This window comes from Sinohyriopsis cumingii, chromosome 4 (genome assembly GCF_028554795.1).
Source record: "Sinohyriopsis cumingii isolate HCF-2022 chromosome 4, ASM2855479v2, whole genome shotgun sequence".
Lineage (NCBI taxonomy): Eukaryota > Metazoa > Mollusca > Bivalvia > Unionida > Unionidae > Sinohyriopsis > Sinohyriopsis cumingii.
Window position 1 is genome coordinate 135015928 of NC_142964.1, and position 13532 is coordinate 135029459.

At 37.2% G+C, this 13532-nt stretch overlaps 1 protein-coding gene across 1 annotated transcript in view; it reads right to left on the minus strand.

The window, feature by feature from the left end:
- LOC149802133 (peptidylglycine alpha-hydroxylating monooxygenase-like) overlaps window positions 1-13532 on the minus strand; it is a 57216-nt gene that overhangs the window by 10964 nt on the left and 32720 nt on the right. Inside the window, exons 8-10 of the mRNA XM_089956537.1 lie at window positions 3181-3264; window positions 2191-2267; window positions 51-104 (exon numbers count right to left, since the gene is read on the minus strand). Of these exons, the coding sequence (XP_089812663.1) occupies window positions 51-104; window positions 2191-2267; window positions 3181-3264 (215 nt within the window). The remainder of the gene's footprint in view (window positions 1-50; window positions 105-2190; window positions 2268-3180; window positions 3265-13532) is intronic.

Here is a 13532-nt window from a genome sequence, read left to right on the forward strand (position 1 = left end):
GGTCTGTTTAAAAATAGATAATAATGGAGATGAAGTGATAGATGACCTACCAGAACATCATCTTTTTCAATACTGATTCCAGGTGTAGTGACATTGTAAAATGTCTGAAAGTGAGAAGAAATAAACACAATCACTAAAGACTGCAAACAGCAAATATAATATGAAATACGATTTGTTATAAAAGAAAACAATCTAACTACCAATCATTGTCGTGATACCTCCCATTTAGAAAGTATGTTTACTACAGTCTTGAGTTTGGGGTAATTTTAATTTACACGGATATAGCCATACATAAATATTTATCAGGTGTCATGATACTTTATTGGTGTCAGAATAATATATTGTATCATGACCCCCTTATCTTCATATGAAACAATAATGTTTCTTTAATAAATGCATTGTTTATGAGGGATACAGTCCAGAAGTATGTACACTAAGTAAATGTACAAATCTTAATAATCACCCCTACTCATAGGCCATTAACTACTATGTATGATTGTGTACTACCTCTGATTATATATATATATATATATATATATAGCATAGACTGTGTACTACCTCTGCTTATATATCATGTATCTATCGTATAGACTGTGTACTACCTCTGATTATATATCATATATCTATCATACAGACTGTGTACTACCTCTGATTATATAATCATATATCTATCGTATAGACTGTGTACTACCTCTGATTATATAATCATATATCTATCGTGTAGACTGTGTACTACCTCTGATTATATATCATATATCTATCATATAGACTGTGTACTACCTCTGAATATATATCATATATCTATCGTATAGACTGTGTACTACCTCTGAATATATATCATATATCTATCATATAGACTGTGTACTACCTCTGATTATATATCATATATCTATCATATAGACTGTGTACTACCTCTGATTATATAATCATATATCTATCGCATAGACTGTGTACTACCTCTGATTATGTATATCATATATCTATCATATAGACTGTGTACTACCTCTGATTATATAATCATATATCTATCGTATAGACTGTGTACTACCTCTGATTATATAATCATATATCTATCGTGTAGACTGTGTACTACCTCTGATTATATATCATATATCTATCATATAGACTGTGTACTACCTCTGAATATATATCATATATCTATCGTATAGACTGTGTACTACCTCTGAATATATATCATATATCTATCATATAGACTGTGTACTACCTCTGATTATATATCATATATCTATCGTATAGACTGTGTACTACCTCTGAATATATATCATATATCTATCATATAGACTGTGTACTACCTCTGATTATATATCATATATCTATCGTATAGACTGTGTACTACCTCTGATTATATAATCATATATCTATCGCATAGACTGTGTACTACCTCTGATTATGTATATCATATATCTATCGTATAGACTGTGTACTACCTCTGATTATATATCATATATCTATCATATAGACTGTGTACTACCTCTGATTATATATCATATCTATTGTATAGACTGTGAACTACCTCTGAAAATGGATATTTTCTCAAGCCATATATTTACTGGATTCTTTGTTAAATGAGATCAATGCTCAGAGAGTTATGTCCTCTTTATTTTGAAAGCTCATTGTCTATAGGCTTCTTATAATTTGAAACTTGTATAACTATGATCATCAACTGTATGATAGGTTAGTCTCTTTGTCTCTCCTCAATTCAGACTCATTGAGTTTGGGAAATAATAAGCTTGATAACATAATTGTTTATATTGTTGATGTTTTTATTTGTACTAATTGTAAAGAAATATAACCTCATGTATCTTCATTATCTACAGGCATTCTCTCTCTCTCTTGCACTCTCTCTCCATTGTACACAAAAAGTTGCCATATGTACTCACTTTGAAGTCAAGTCCAACTGCAAACAACATAGATCCTGATCTACCATAGCATAATGTTCCTGCAGATCAGGGTATATGTTGTTTGCTCTACTGAGTACACCTTACAAACTGCATAGACCCAGATCTGTCAGTGCATAATGCACCAACAGATTGACATTTGTAAAGGCTCCACACATTGATATAAAATTTACAAAGTAACTTATGTTTTCCTCTTTCAGAAGTTGGGCTTGGAAAGAGACATGGAAATATGTTGTCACTGTTAATTTTCTATGTTTTTAAATATACGTACCTCAGGTAGTTGAGGAGACATCCTACCAATCTCTGTCCACACACCATTCCGGATCCTGTATCCAGATGTTACAACACCTTTTTACGTAATAAAAGTACAGACAAATGCAGATGGTTGTTAAATATTTATTTTATTGACACACACACAGACACAGACACACATAGTCACACCACAAAAACTCAACATGTTTTTACTTCAAGTGATGAGAACACAAGTTTCAAGCTATACAGATGTAACTCCAAGTTTTTGCTAAAATTTGACAGATAAATCAAGATGGGAAATAGACCTATTGCTATATGTTCTGTTATGGGAATAAAATGTAATAGTGTACACGCCCCAAGTCAGGGAACTGTGTAACTTCATTGAGCATCAGACTTGGAATCCATTGGTCATAGGTTCAATACCCACCTGGACAGACTGGGTCAGCTGCCTTTGTGTTATCCTTGGGAAAGGTGGTTAGCTAAAGTGTTTATTAAAATAGTCAGCCAACAATATTTTAGTTCTCATGGAAAGGATTACAACTTGAGAAAAGATTTAAGCTAACAGTATTTTAATATAGATTTCAAGATCTTATAGTGTAATAAAAACAGAATAATTCTATTTCATTTAAATTTAGATTTAAATTAATTCATTTAAATCAGATGATGTCAGTATATACTTCTCACTCATTTATCTTTTGTCATTGTTGGTTTTATCTTCACCTTGCTAATGAGGTAATTGTACCCAAGTTTCATCTGACAATGGTTTTTTCTCCTCATTTCTTGTACATGTCCTCATCGTTTGGTGATACTCAGTTTTAAACGTAGATTCAAAGATTGTGTAGTCTTTAGACCACTTCTTTATGGAATCTTGAGTTCCAGCTAATCAGATCATCTAACATTTTAACATGGCCTCATTTGCAAATTGCAACTGGTCTGTAGCAACTAGATCAAATATCTTACAATCTAGTTCTGCCTGCAGTAACCCTAAATGTACTGACAATTTACTTACCCAGGTTATGCGAATGTGTCCTGTAACCAATTGGGTAGATTGTGTCCATACTTGCAAAGGTACATGCACTCTCCATGTAGAATTCTCATTTTAGAACAAAAAAAATTAAAAAATGCTCAGTACTTCATTTTTATTCTCATTTTATAAAATAAAATAAAAAGGCCAGTACTCCATTCTTGTCCCTGTGTTCAGTTGTGAAAACAGAAACATTGATAAAATGTTAGTAATAATATTTCAGATATGCTTTTGGTGAAACTCTGTCATAGAAAATACGATATATATATATATATATATATATATATATATATATATATATATATATATATATATATATATATATATATATATATATATATTCCCCCCCCCCAATTGTTGTATGGTCATGTCTTTCTAAAGATTTGGTTTTATTAATATTTTTGGAAACTATTGGTAACAACAGCAAACTGCACATTTTTTTCCTGGTCTTATAAAATCAGTATCATGTGGTATTTCATGGTATGGATGTTTATCTTGCACATCTCATTAAAAAAAATTGTGTAAAAGATATAACATTAAAACAATGATGCACCAAATTAAAAGTGAGCCGGCTGAGTCCTCTCATCAAGGCCTCACTGCTTAGTATCAGAGTCTGATAAAAGGATGGAAATGGGAAATTTTGTTGTACACTTGTTTAAAGGCATGGTAACATTAAACATACATGGTTCCATAAAGGATATCACAGATATTAGGCAAAGGGAGATAATAGATGTAAAACTTCTTTTCATTTTACATGATTATAAAAGAAAACTTCATTACTGTTAGAGTGATTATTTTACTTTTTGTAATGAATGTTTGCTAATGTCTTTGAATATTTTTACAAAATTATTTATGGAGAACAAGTATTTCCCAGACATTTATATGGATTACCAGAAAATATTTGTGTTGTATGTGCATGTTAAAACTCTAACATTGTTATAGTTGTATAAGTCTTACAGGAGAAGGCATATGCTATCAATAGGCAATCAATTTGCCTGATAGATTCACAGCTAGTGGATTGACACTATTTGTCTCAGATGTTTTATAATTATGGAACAAAATACAGCCTTTTGTAAAATCAACACTAGAATGAAATAGGAGAGGAAAATTTAGAATTCAAAGTAACAACTTTAAGTACTGGTAGGAGTTGTCAAAAAGCAAAAGCAACAGTCATGAACCAGACAGACTAAAACAAGTCATGGACCAGACAGATTAAAAGCCATGCAAAAAAATCACTCATGGACCAGACAGACTAAAAGCCATGCAAAAACAAGTCATCGACCAGACAGACTAAACACATGCTAAAATATCCCATTCATGATCCAGACAATTAAATGCCATGCAAAACCTACAGCCATGAACCAGAGAAACTAAACAGGAAGAAAAACACTGACATGGACGAACTGAAAGACAAAGAAGTTTAATACAAAACAAATTGTGAGCTAGTTTAACCAAGAACATTGAAACTGATGAGTTTACAGTGGATTGTCAAAAGTAAAACTTTTGCCATCAAGTATTCAAAAAAATCTCTGGATTGACATACTAGACTATTAAAAAATTACTTACAATTTGCCCCAATTAAGTTTTGCTGTCTTGACAGTGAAGAAGATCAGTCAAGCTGAAAATCACATATTGCATGACTTGTTAAATGGATCATGACTTACATAAAGTCTGAGATTATTTGAATTTTTAGGACGATTTGACGAACTATCTTCTGAGTTTTATATTCTTTTACTCTTGTTTCCAGTTTCTTGAAAACCTTGACAATCACGGTTTGCTTTCGATATATGAATGGAGGATGACATGCAGCAGTTCTGAACTTTCTGCTGCCTTTGCTTCTGCACTACCTCTGCAGTTCTCTTTCATTCAAGGCCTGTAACTCTAATATTCTTAGAATGTCTTCCCATATGAGAATCTCCGTGACTTGGACCCTAGTCTGCCATCTTATCCTCGTAAGTTTCCTCAGACATCCCGTGTGAAAATGATTCAGCCTCTTGGCATGGCATCTATACACATCCAGAATTTGCATCCGTCATTACTCAGCTTTCAAATTCTCTATTTCTCTTTCGGTAAACTATGTTGACATAGTATGTCAATATAATGTTATTTATCCTGATAGGGAAATGAATATAAAATAAAGTTTGAGATATAATTTATCTTGAGGTGACAGCATCAATCCAGAATAATGTTCATTTATCACAGAAACCAAAATGTCCCAAAATTTGCATTGTCTTTTAATCAATACCAAATATGATTGCCTTGTTGTTTGATCATGAATTATTTCTTCCCTCTCTCCCCCCAAAAAATGAATTTGTTACATTGAAAATGTTTGCAATATTTTATATAAAGTTACTATGATACCGAAATTACTGTAACATAAGCTAATATTAATCTTCTGCGGCAGCTGATCAAACTATATAAGATGAGATAGAAGGAATTTAAGAAAGGTTTGAATGAACAGTCTATTATGCAGTACACAAACAAGCGAGAAAACGGTTTCCTGCTAGATGACACACACGTCCAGTTAAAGGCATAGTTGATATGCAGGTATACACAAATATAACGATGGATATAAATGCATTTTGAGGACGATATATATTTTATCCTAATATGCATGGAATGACAAATGAAATTAAAAGAGGAAATGATATACAGAATGAATTTAAAAGTATCTTTAAAGAACGAAAACCAATAAATCTATAATTCAATGAAGTGAATATATTAAAAAATTGTACGGTTAACGACTTATCAGAGAAATAATACATCAAAAAAATTTGTCCACATTACCAGTAAAGAATAAATCATGGAAAGATTGAATAGATCACAAACGAGATAAAGGTGAAAATACTCAAAACAAGACAGGAAATGGTACGTGTATTGCCTTAGATGATCATACTATCAGCTGTTTCAGAGTTGCACAAATTAATGATCTGATCTGAGATAACCAAAAAACTCAAAATGAAATAAATGATAAAGATGACATGAATATAGCTATTATTACGTTTTTAATCTCGAATAAACAGTAACACAGAAAGAGTAAAAGCAACAAGCTTTTTAAAATTTAACCAATAATTTATTTCCCTGGAAAAATCTTGTAAAAATGATAAAAGAAGAATCAAATCCAAAACTAATACAAGAATAATCCAAGAAATAAATTGCAAAAGTCCTAGTAATAAATGTTCTAATAATATCAAGTTCAAATCCTGATGGAAAATCCAAGTTGGATGACGATGACAGTAGTGAATGGGGGCACCCTACCGACAATGGGAATTACCATTAAAAACACCCCTGGGGCACTCTACCGACAATGGAAATTTAACATGGCGAAAAATCGTGGGGCACTCTACCGACAAGGGGATTTAACATGGGAATAAATCGTGGGTCACTCTACCGACAAGGGGAATTTAACATGGGAATAAATCGTGGGTCACTCTACGGACAAGGGGAATTTAACATGGGAATAAATCGTGGGTCACTCTACGGACAAGGGGAATTTAACATGGGATTTTTTTAAATTTTAAAAAAAAATTTTTTTAAAAAGGGGTAGGCAATTCAAAAGGCTATCTCTTTTCGAGAAATATGGCTGGCCCTGAAAAGGGCCTTTGGGTTTTCTTCTTCTTCTAATTTCTTCTTTTCCTCCACCAAGTTCTTATTTTATCTCCTACACTCTTCTTCTCTTTCTTTTTTTTCTTCTCCTCTTCTTTCTTCTTCTCTTCCTCCTCTTCTTTCTTCCTCTTTTCATTTTCTTCTTCTTTTTCAATTTTTTCATTCCATTCTCTCATCCTTATCCTTTCCTCTTCATCCTCCTTTTCCTCCTTGATTTCTTTCAACAGATCACTAATGATTACCTTCATTTTTCGTAAATTGTTTATCTCCATCTTCACTCTATGGGGACTATATGAGTAGTGATCCTCGTTTAGGTTAACCAACATTTGCTCAAACATTCCTAAATTGTCCATGACGTTTTGCAATTTTTCCATTTTGTTAAGGTGGTTTGACGCCATCTTCTTTGTATTCTTTGCAGAATGGTTTGAACAACTAATACTGTGGGTTCTTATACGAAAAGCGCGAACGTGAAGGAAAACATCCCCCTAAAACATAAAATGGATCTTACCTAGATGATGACCCAACATCGCGCGGACGTGAAGGAAAACATCCCCCTACTTTCTCATTTCATATAATATAACCCTAACTATACTCTCCACATTTGCTAAAAAACCCATAATCTACTATTCACACAAACATACCTTAGCTCTTACAAACACATTCACTTCCACTATTAATAAAGAGTTAGTGTTTATTTTCACACTACTCTACCTACACACATTGGCAAATTAATAGTTATTTCTTTTCTAGAGTATTGGGTAGCCCTGAAAAGGGCTGTTTTGTTTGGAACTTCATGGACACCTGGTTAATGGTGGCACCTTCCAGGCCTGGCGCCACATACACATCTTATCCCCCAGTTACTTTTTACCTTTTGGGGGGAGAGAGCAGAGGCAGGATATGTCGCTTCAGAATCCCAATTTTCACTCTCTGGGATTCTGAAATTTTTTCTTCTCTCCTTTTCCTCCTCCTCTTCTTTATATCTTCTTTCCTCCTCTTCTTTTTTTCTTCTTTCCTCCTCTCTTATCCTTCCCTCCTCGACAATGGCTTCAGCGGCCAGTTCATTTAATATGCGCCTGGCATATTCCAGATGCACATGAAGTTCCAACAGTTTCTCCAGTCTCGTGTTCATTTTTGGTGTTGATCAATCAACAAGGGTAGCTGGACTGCCGAACGAGTTTCAATTTATACTGAAAGCGCGGACGTGAAGGAAAACATCCCCTAAAAACATAAAATTCATCTTACCTAGATCATGACCAAGAAACAACAACAACGCGCGGACCTAAAAGAAACACTCGCTCACTTTTTTATGCTACCCATCACTTCAATAGACTATCCATATACGCAAAGCAATCCAATCTAACCCAAAATATACACCTCAAACAGCCCAAAAAACAAACATCATTTTAATTTACTATCCACACCAACCTACTTTATCACTTACAAACACAATCACACAAACACATACCCTCACATTTTTTAAGAAAGAGTTAGTGTTTATTTTCACACTACTCTACCTACACACATTGGCAAATTAATAGTTATTTCTTTTCTAGAGTATTGGGTAGCCCTGAAAAGGGCTGTTTTTTTTGTTTTGCTATGGCATTCTTTTTTAGTTTCTAAGAATGCGATGTCCTCTGAGGATAGACTTTCTGGCGATAGGTCTGCTTCTTCGGAACGAGAAGAAGAATTCTTTGGTGTCGATACGACAATCGACAAAGCCTCTGTCAGCTTCAGGTTGCTGCTGCTGCTGTTGCTGTTGTTGCTGCTGTTGCTGCTGTCTCTGAAGTCTGTACTTCTCTGTCCATTCTTCTTTCTCCCTGTTCATTTCTTCTCGGAAGAGTTCTTCTATCAGGTCTTCAGTGATTTTTAACATTCTCACATTCTCTATTTCTTCTGGCTTCGGTATCAGACTGTGTCTGACCCTATGCAAATTCACGTAGGCTTCGTTGAGCTTAGCTAGTTTGGAGCACATCTTCTTAGGAGGATGAGTCGACAATGGATGGCTAGACTGGGAACAACCCGGTTCTTAAAGTTAAAGCGCGGACGTGAAGGAAAACATCCCCCACACGGTTTTCGAGTCGCAACGTTCAGTGAGTGTCATGAGAGGGATAGTAAGAAATGAAAGAGCATCAATCCAACATTCTTATAGCTAAACAAAAGACAAAGGCATTTTTTTCCAAACACAACATTTTTTATTCAAAAATCACTTAACACTAAACAACAACATTTTTAACAATATTCCAACACTATAACATCAAGCAATTTTTTTCAAATAACAAACATTTTTTTCTTCAAATACAATCTACTTTAAACAAGGCTGACAACGTTGTGAATGAAATTGTGATTTCCACTGTTGGAAATCATTAGGCCATTGATGGACACTACGTTTCCTAGCTTGAGACAAAAGATAAGCATAATGGTCACAAAACCATCGATCTACTTTCACATCGTTTCTAGCAGAAGAACGAGGATCAAAATGAGTCACTAAATGTTCTAAGGAATAGCCCAGGCTGCGATGATGCAGAAAATACACACAATATTGTCCACACACCAAGGAATCTGTGCCTTGTAATTTCACGTTATTGAATCGGGTGGTTTGAGCATTTCTTCTCATAAAGTCGATGATATCGTCTTCCAAAGGGGGCAATCCGTACGAATCGAAATATTCCACACATCCTTCTTGAGGAAAGTAGACGGCTACCCAGTGGGTTCCTGGGAGATGACTTTCGTCCGTGTTGATCACGTAAGCTTGATGGTCTTTAGGTTTGCGATGAGGGAGTTCATCTTTAGCACAGACGACAGGATTCCAAGAAGCCGTATACGAACTATGGTTCAAAAGGTAATAAAGTTCCCAGGTATCCATTGATTTGTGTTTTTTTTCTTCTTCACAGGTAATAATAAGTCGTCAATTCGATCCTGACTTTTTGCTTGAAAATGTCTGACGAATAAACGGTTATTCGTTCTGTTTCCTCACTCTGATTCAGGAGAGCTTCGATACGATGGATCTCTTGAGTGGTTAATGGTGGACAAGAATGTTCACGCAAGTCTTTATACCACTGGTGCAACACGTCTTTGTTTGAGATGAGACTCCAAGCTTCGTCCAGATACTCGTCCAATTTTTCTTCTTGACTCAACATCAGGCATTTATCGTGTTGAATTTGACTGGGATGATCGTTTTGACATCCATAACAATTTTTCTTGATCAATTCCGTCATTTTGTCGACCAAGTGTTTGGCAAAACAGGAGACTAAATGGGCTTCTTGTTCTGGCCATCTCGACTTCATCATGACAATTTCTTCGTCTTTGTCTTGGGATTCTCCTTCCACGGTCTCCTCACATTTCATGTCCAAAGTTTCTTCACTAGGTAAAGAGGGATAACAGTCTTCCATGGCTTCTAGTAATCTAGAATGACTTCTCTCAAACTGTTGATTTCTATCGTATTGTCAAATTCTGCATACAGGATCACGTTCAACGTTGGATCAGCAGGGTCTCGATTTGCAAACTGAATTTCCACACGAATCTGGCCAGATTTTATAGGGTGGAAATGTCCCTCGTCGCTGCCTTGGTCTGGAGTGAAATCGAAAGCCCACAAAGCGTAGCCTCCTGCATAATCCTCGTACGTAATACCGTGACTGGTATTGGTTCCTAACTGTCCGGTGGCTTCGTACAGGGACAAGTACGATCTCAAGTAATTGTTCTGGGCAAAGTTAGGCTCAAAGGGTCGTGTACACAAGGTCTTGCCGTCGCGACTGACTTCGATTTTGGACACGCTAGAGTGTCGAAACTCAAAAGGATTTTCGTTGTGAAGTCCATTGAAAGCTGAATTCCTGACGATACCAACGATCAAACGCTTGGGTAACTGTCCTTGGAACAGATGATCTTCGATCATGGATCGCTGTCCAACAGGAATGGTGAACGTTTTCACTTCCACACGTCGTATGGGATACTTGGCGGTCGTTCTGCTCAACGTCTGACTGATGTCGTTTCCCACTTTAGGTAACACTTCCACACGGCGTACGTAAAGTCTGGCTTCTTGGATAACAGTTTTGTATTCGTTGGCATGGGCCATCAAATGGAAAGCGGCAGTGCTACGATTCAGTCTCAGGCGAATATCAACTCCGTTCAGTAAATACTTTTCTTGTAACCACATGTCCAAATGCAAACGATCCATCAGTTCTAAACTACGTCCTTGCAAAATTTTAGTTCTACGTGTGTTAAACCCCACATTGTGAGGATTGTCATCTTCTGTCAGGGCTGTGTCGCTAAACGTACCTGCACCTGCCGTGTCAGGTTTCCATACCACGCAAGCATCCAGATGAGTATTCTTGGCTTCTTTTCCGTACGTCAAGAGATTTTCCAAGTAGGCACGATATGGGTAAGTATCCATGCTGCTGCTGACCAGTTTGTTATTCAAGTACAAGTCCACTTCGCTGAACAAGGAATGCATGAAATTGTTGACGGGCGCTACCCTATCATTGGCTCCAGGATTGGTGTTGTCAGTTTTGATCACTTTGACTTTCAAATACAGGTAACTGCTATTCAGATCGATGTAATCTTCGGGTTGTCCTTTGATTTCGAACTCGATGGGAGCGGAATCCGTCAAAGAGGAGACGGGATGAAATTCCACCCACTGGGATTCTTGCATCGTCATCATGGTGGGGGGCATGGCAAACATATCCAGTTCCGTCTTGGAACAAGCACATGACTCTCGGTGCATCATTTTTTTCTGTGTCTCAATAATCGAAAACGTCTAAGTCTCGAACGGTTCTTCTTTTCTTGGCTTTTCTAGCTTGAAGTCTGGTGAAAGGGTGTTTTCTTCTTCGTCTCTTTCTGCCTTGTCCTTGCTGAATGCCTGACTCGGTAGCGTGCAGGGCATTTATAGGTGTGTCTCGTCGGCCTAAAATGTCTTTACCCGTTTGCAGCAGGACATTTTTACCTGCCCTCATGAAGGCTTCTTTAGGGTTTTGTTTGTCGATGATGACATTTTGGAGAAATTCTTTGCCTTGCGTCAGTGCCGCATCTTTCAAGGCGTGCAATCCGCGTGTCACCATCGGTTTCAACACCGGGGCCACCGAACGAAAGGCCGATTTTAACATGTCTCCTAAACCGTGTCCTCGCTGTCGTGCAACCCCTTGGTACACTGGATACATGACTTACTTACGAATCGTGAGAGAACCGTTTTCGAAAATGGAGTTTCACCGTGACTTTTCCTTTGGTAAATGGAATATTTTGTCCCAGATCTCCTTTTATAGTAATGTTGACCGTGTCCAAATACGACTTGCTGACTGGTAAATAGTGAGGATGGACAAATTCGCGGTGGACGTGGTAAGTGTTTCCACCTTCCTCGTCAGCGTTCGCGGCAGAATCCACTTTGAAAGGAATGACACGCAGTAACGGTACGGAGGTGTGTCCCACCACGTTGTATTCCACCACATCGGAGTACACGAACATCAAATTCAGTCCTTGGTTCAGTTCTACTGGGGTACGAAATAACTTGCTAAAAGACTCGTTGTCGTAAACAATGGGTAATTCGTTGTTCTTGAGTATGCTCATTCTCAGATTCATGTCTCCGCCCAACATGTCAAACAATTCAGGACAAAATAAAATGGACATGATTTTACTCCGCTCAAATTTCATCGAGAAGCGACGAGCTACTTTGTGGTACTCCATGGTGACACTTTTGTTGACATGCTCCAAAGCTTTCCCAAACACGCCATTAAACTTGGCAGCTATGATGTTGACCAAATGTTGACCACTGAAATAATAACCTGGAGGAATGAAAAAGTGGTAGGTCCACTTTTGAGTTTTCTCATTATAGGTTTTATTGTCATATATGACTTTCTTATTCAACTCCTGTTGCAATGACTCGTCATGAACTTCCACATGAAAAAAATTTTGATTGGGAGGGACATTGAGGACTTGGGTCGGGTGAATGATTTCCACTAAAGCCACTTCCCAATGGGCTTCGTGATCTAAGGGGATGGCCTGAGGTAATTTGGCCGTGTAACAGCACAACGTGTTGTGGGGAAACACCTCCATGGAACTGTCACTGGGTAAGGTTAAGTAAAATTGGTTTTGGTGACTCATAATTCCAGAGTTCTGTGGCTGTCCGAGGGAATATTACTGGACGTCAGAGGTGTGTCTCCGCCCAAAATGGGGTTCTGGTTGTGGTTGTTGGAGTGGTGACTGACACTGGCACTGGACACAACGTTCCCGTTCGAGGAGAATTTCAGGGACGGATTGGGAAGCAGGTAACCGATGCAACTGCTCAATAAAATGGTCCACAATTGTTTGTCTCCTTGTTGCAAACTCAAATTGGCGATGGCTGCCCCGATGACACAATACACCACGAAGATTTGGCAGAAAAAGACGATTTGCGTTTTAGGCACACGTTCTCCACACCACACCCACAAGGGTTGTTTTTGTAAATCTTGCACAGAAGAACTAGGTGAAGAAGGAGTGGTCGACGTAGCTGCGTCTGATGTGTGAAAGGGCATGATGGTCACTTCTTCTTTTTATAGTCGATGACTTGCGAAGCGTCGATCCAAGAATCGAAACTGGGTGGATATCCTTTCCAACGTACTTTGACTTCTTTGACACGTCGTTTGCCCACTTTACGGGTTCTGCGTTCGAGAATGCTTTCGATGTCGTACACGTCGTCTTCTTTTTTGGTGACACGTTGTAACTCGGGCAAATAAAACGTTCCTTTGAGTACTTCTCCGTTCATGTCT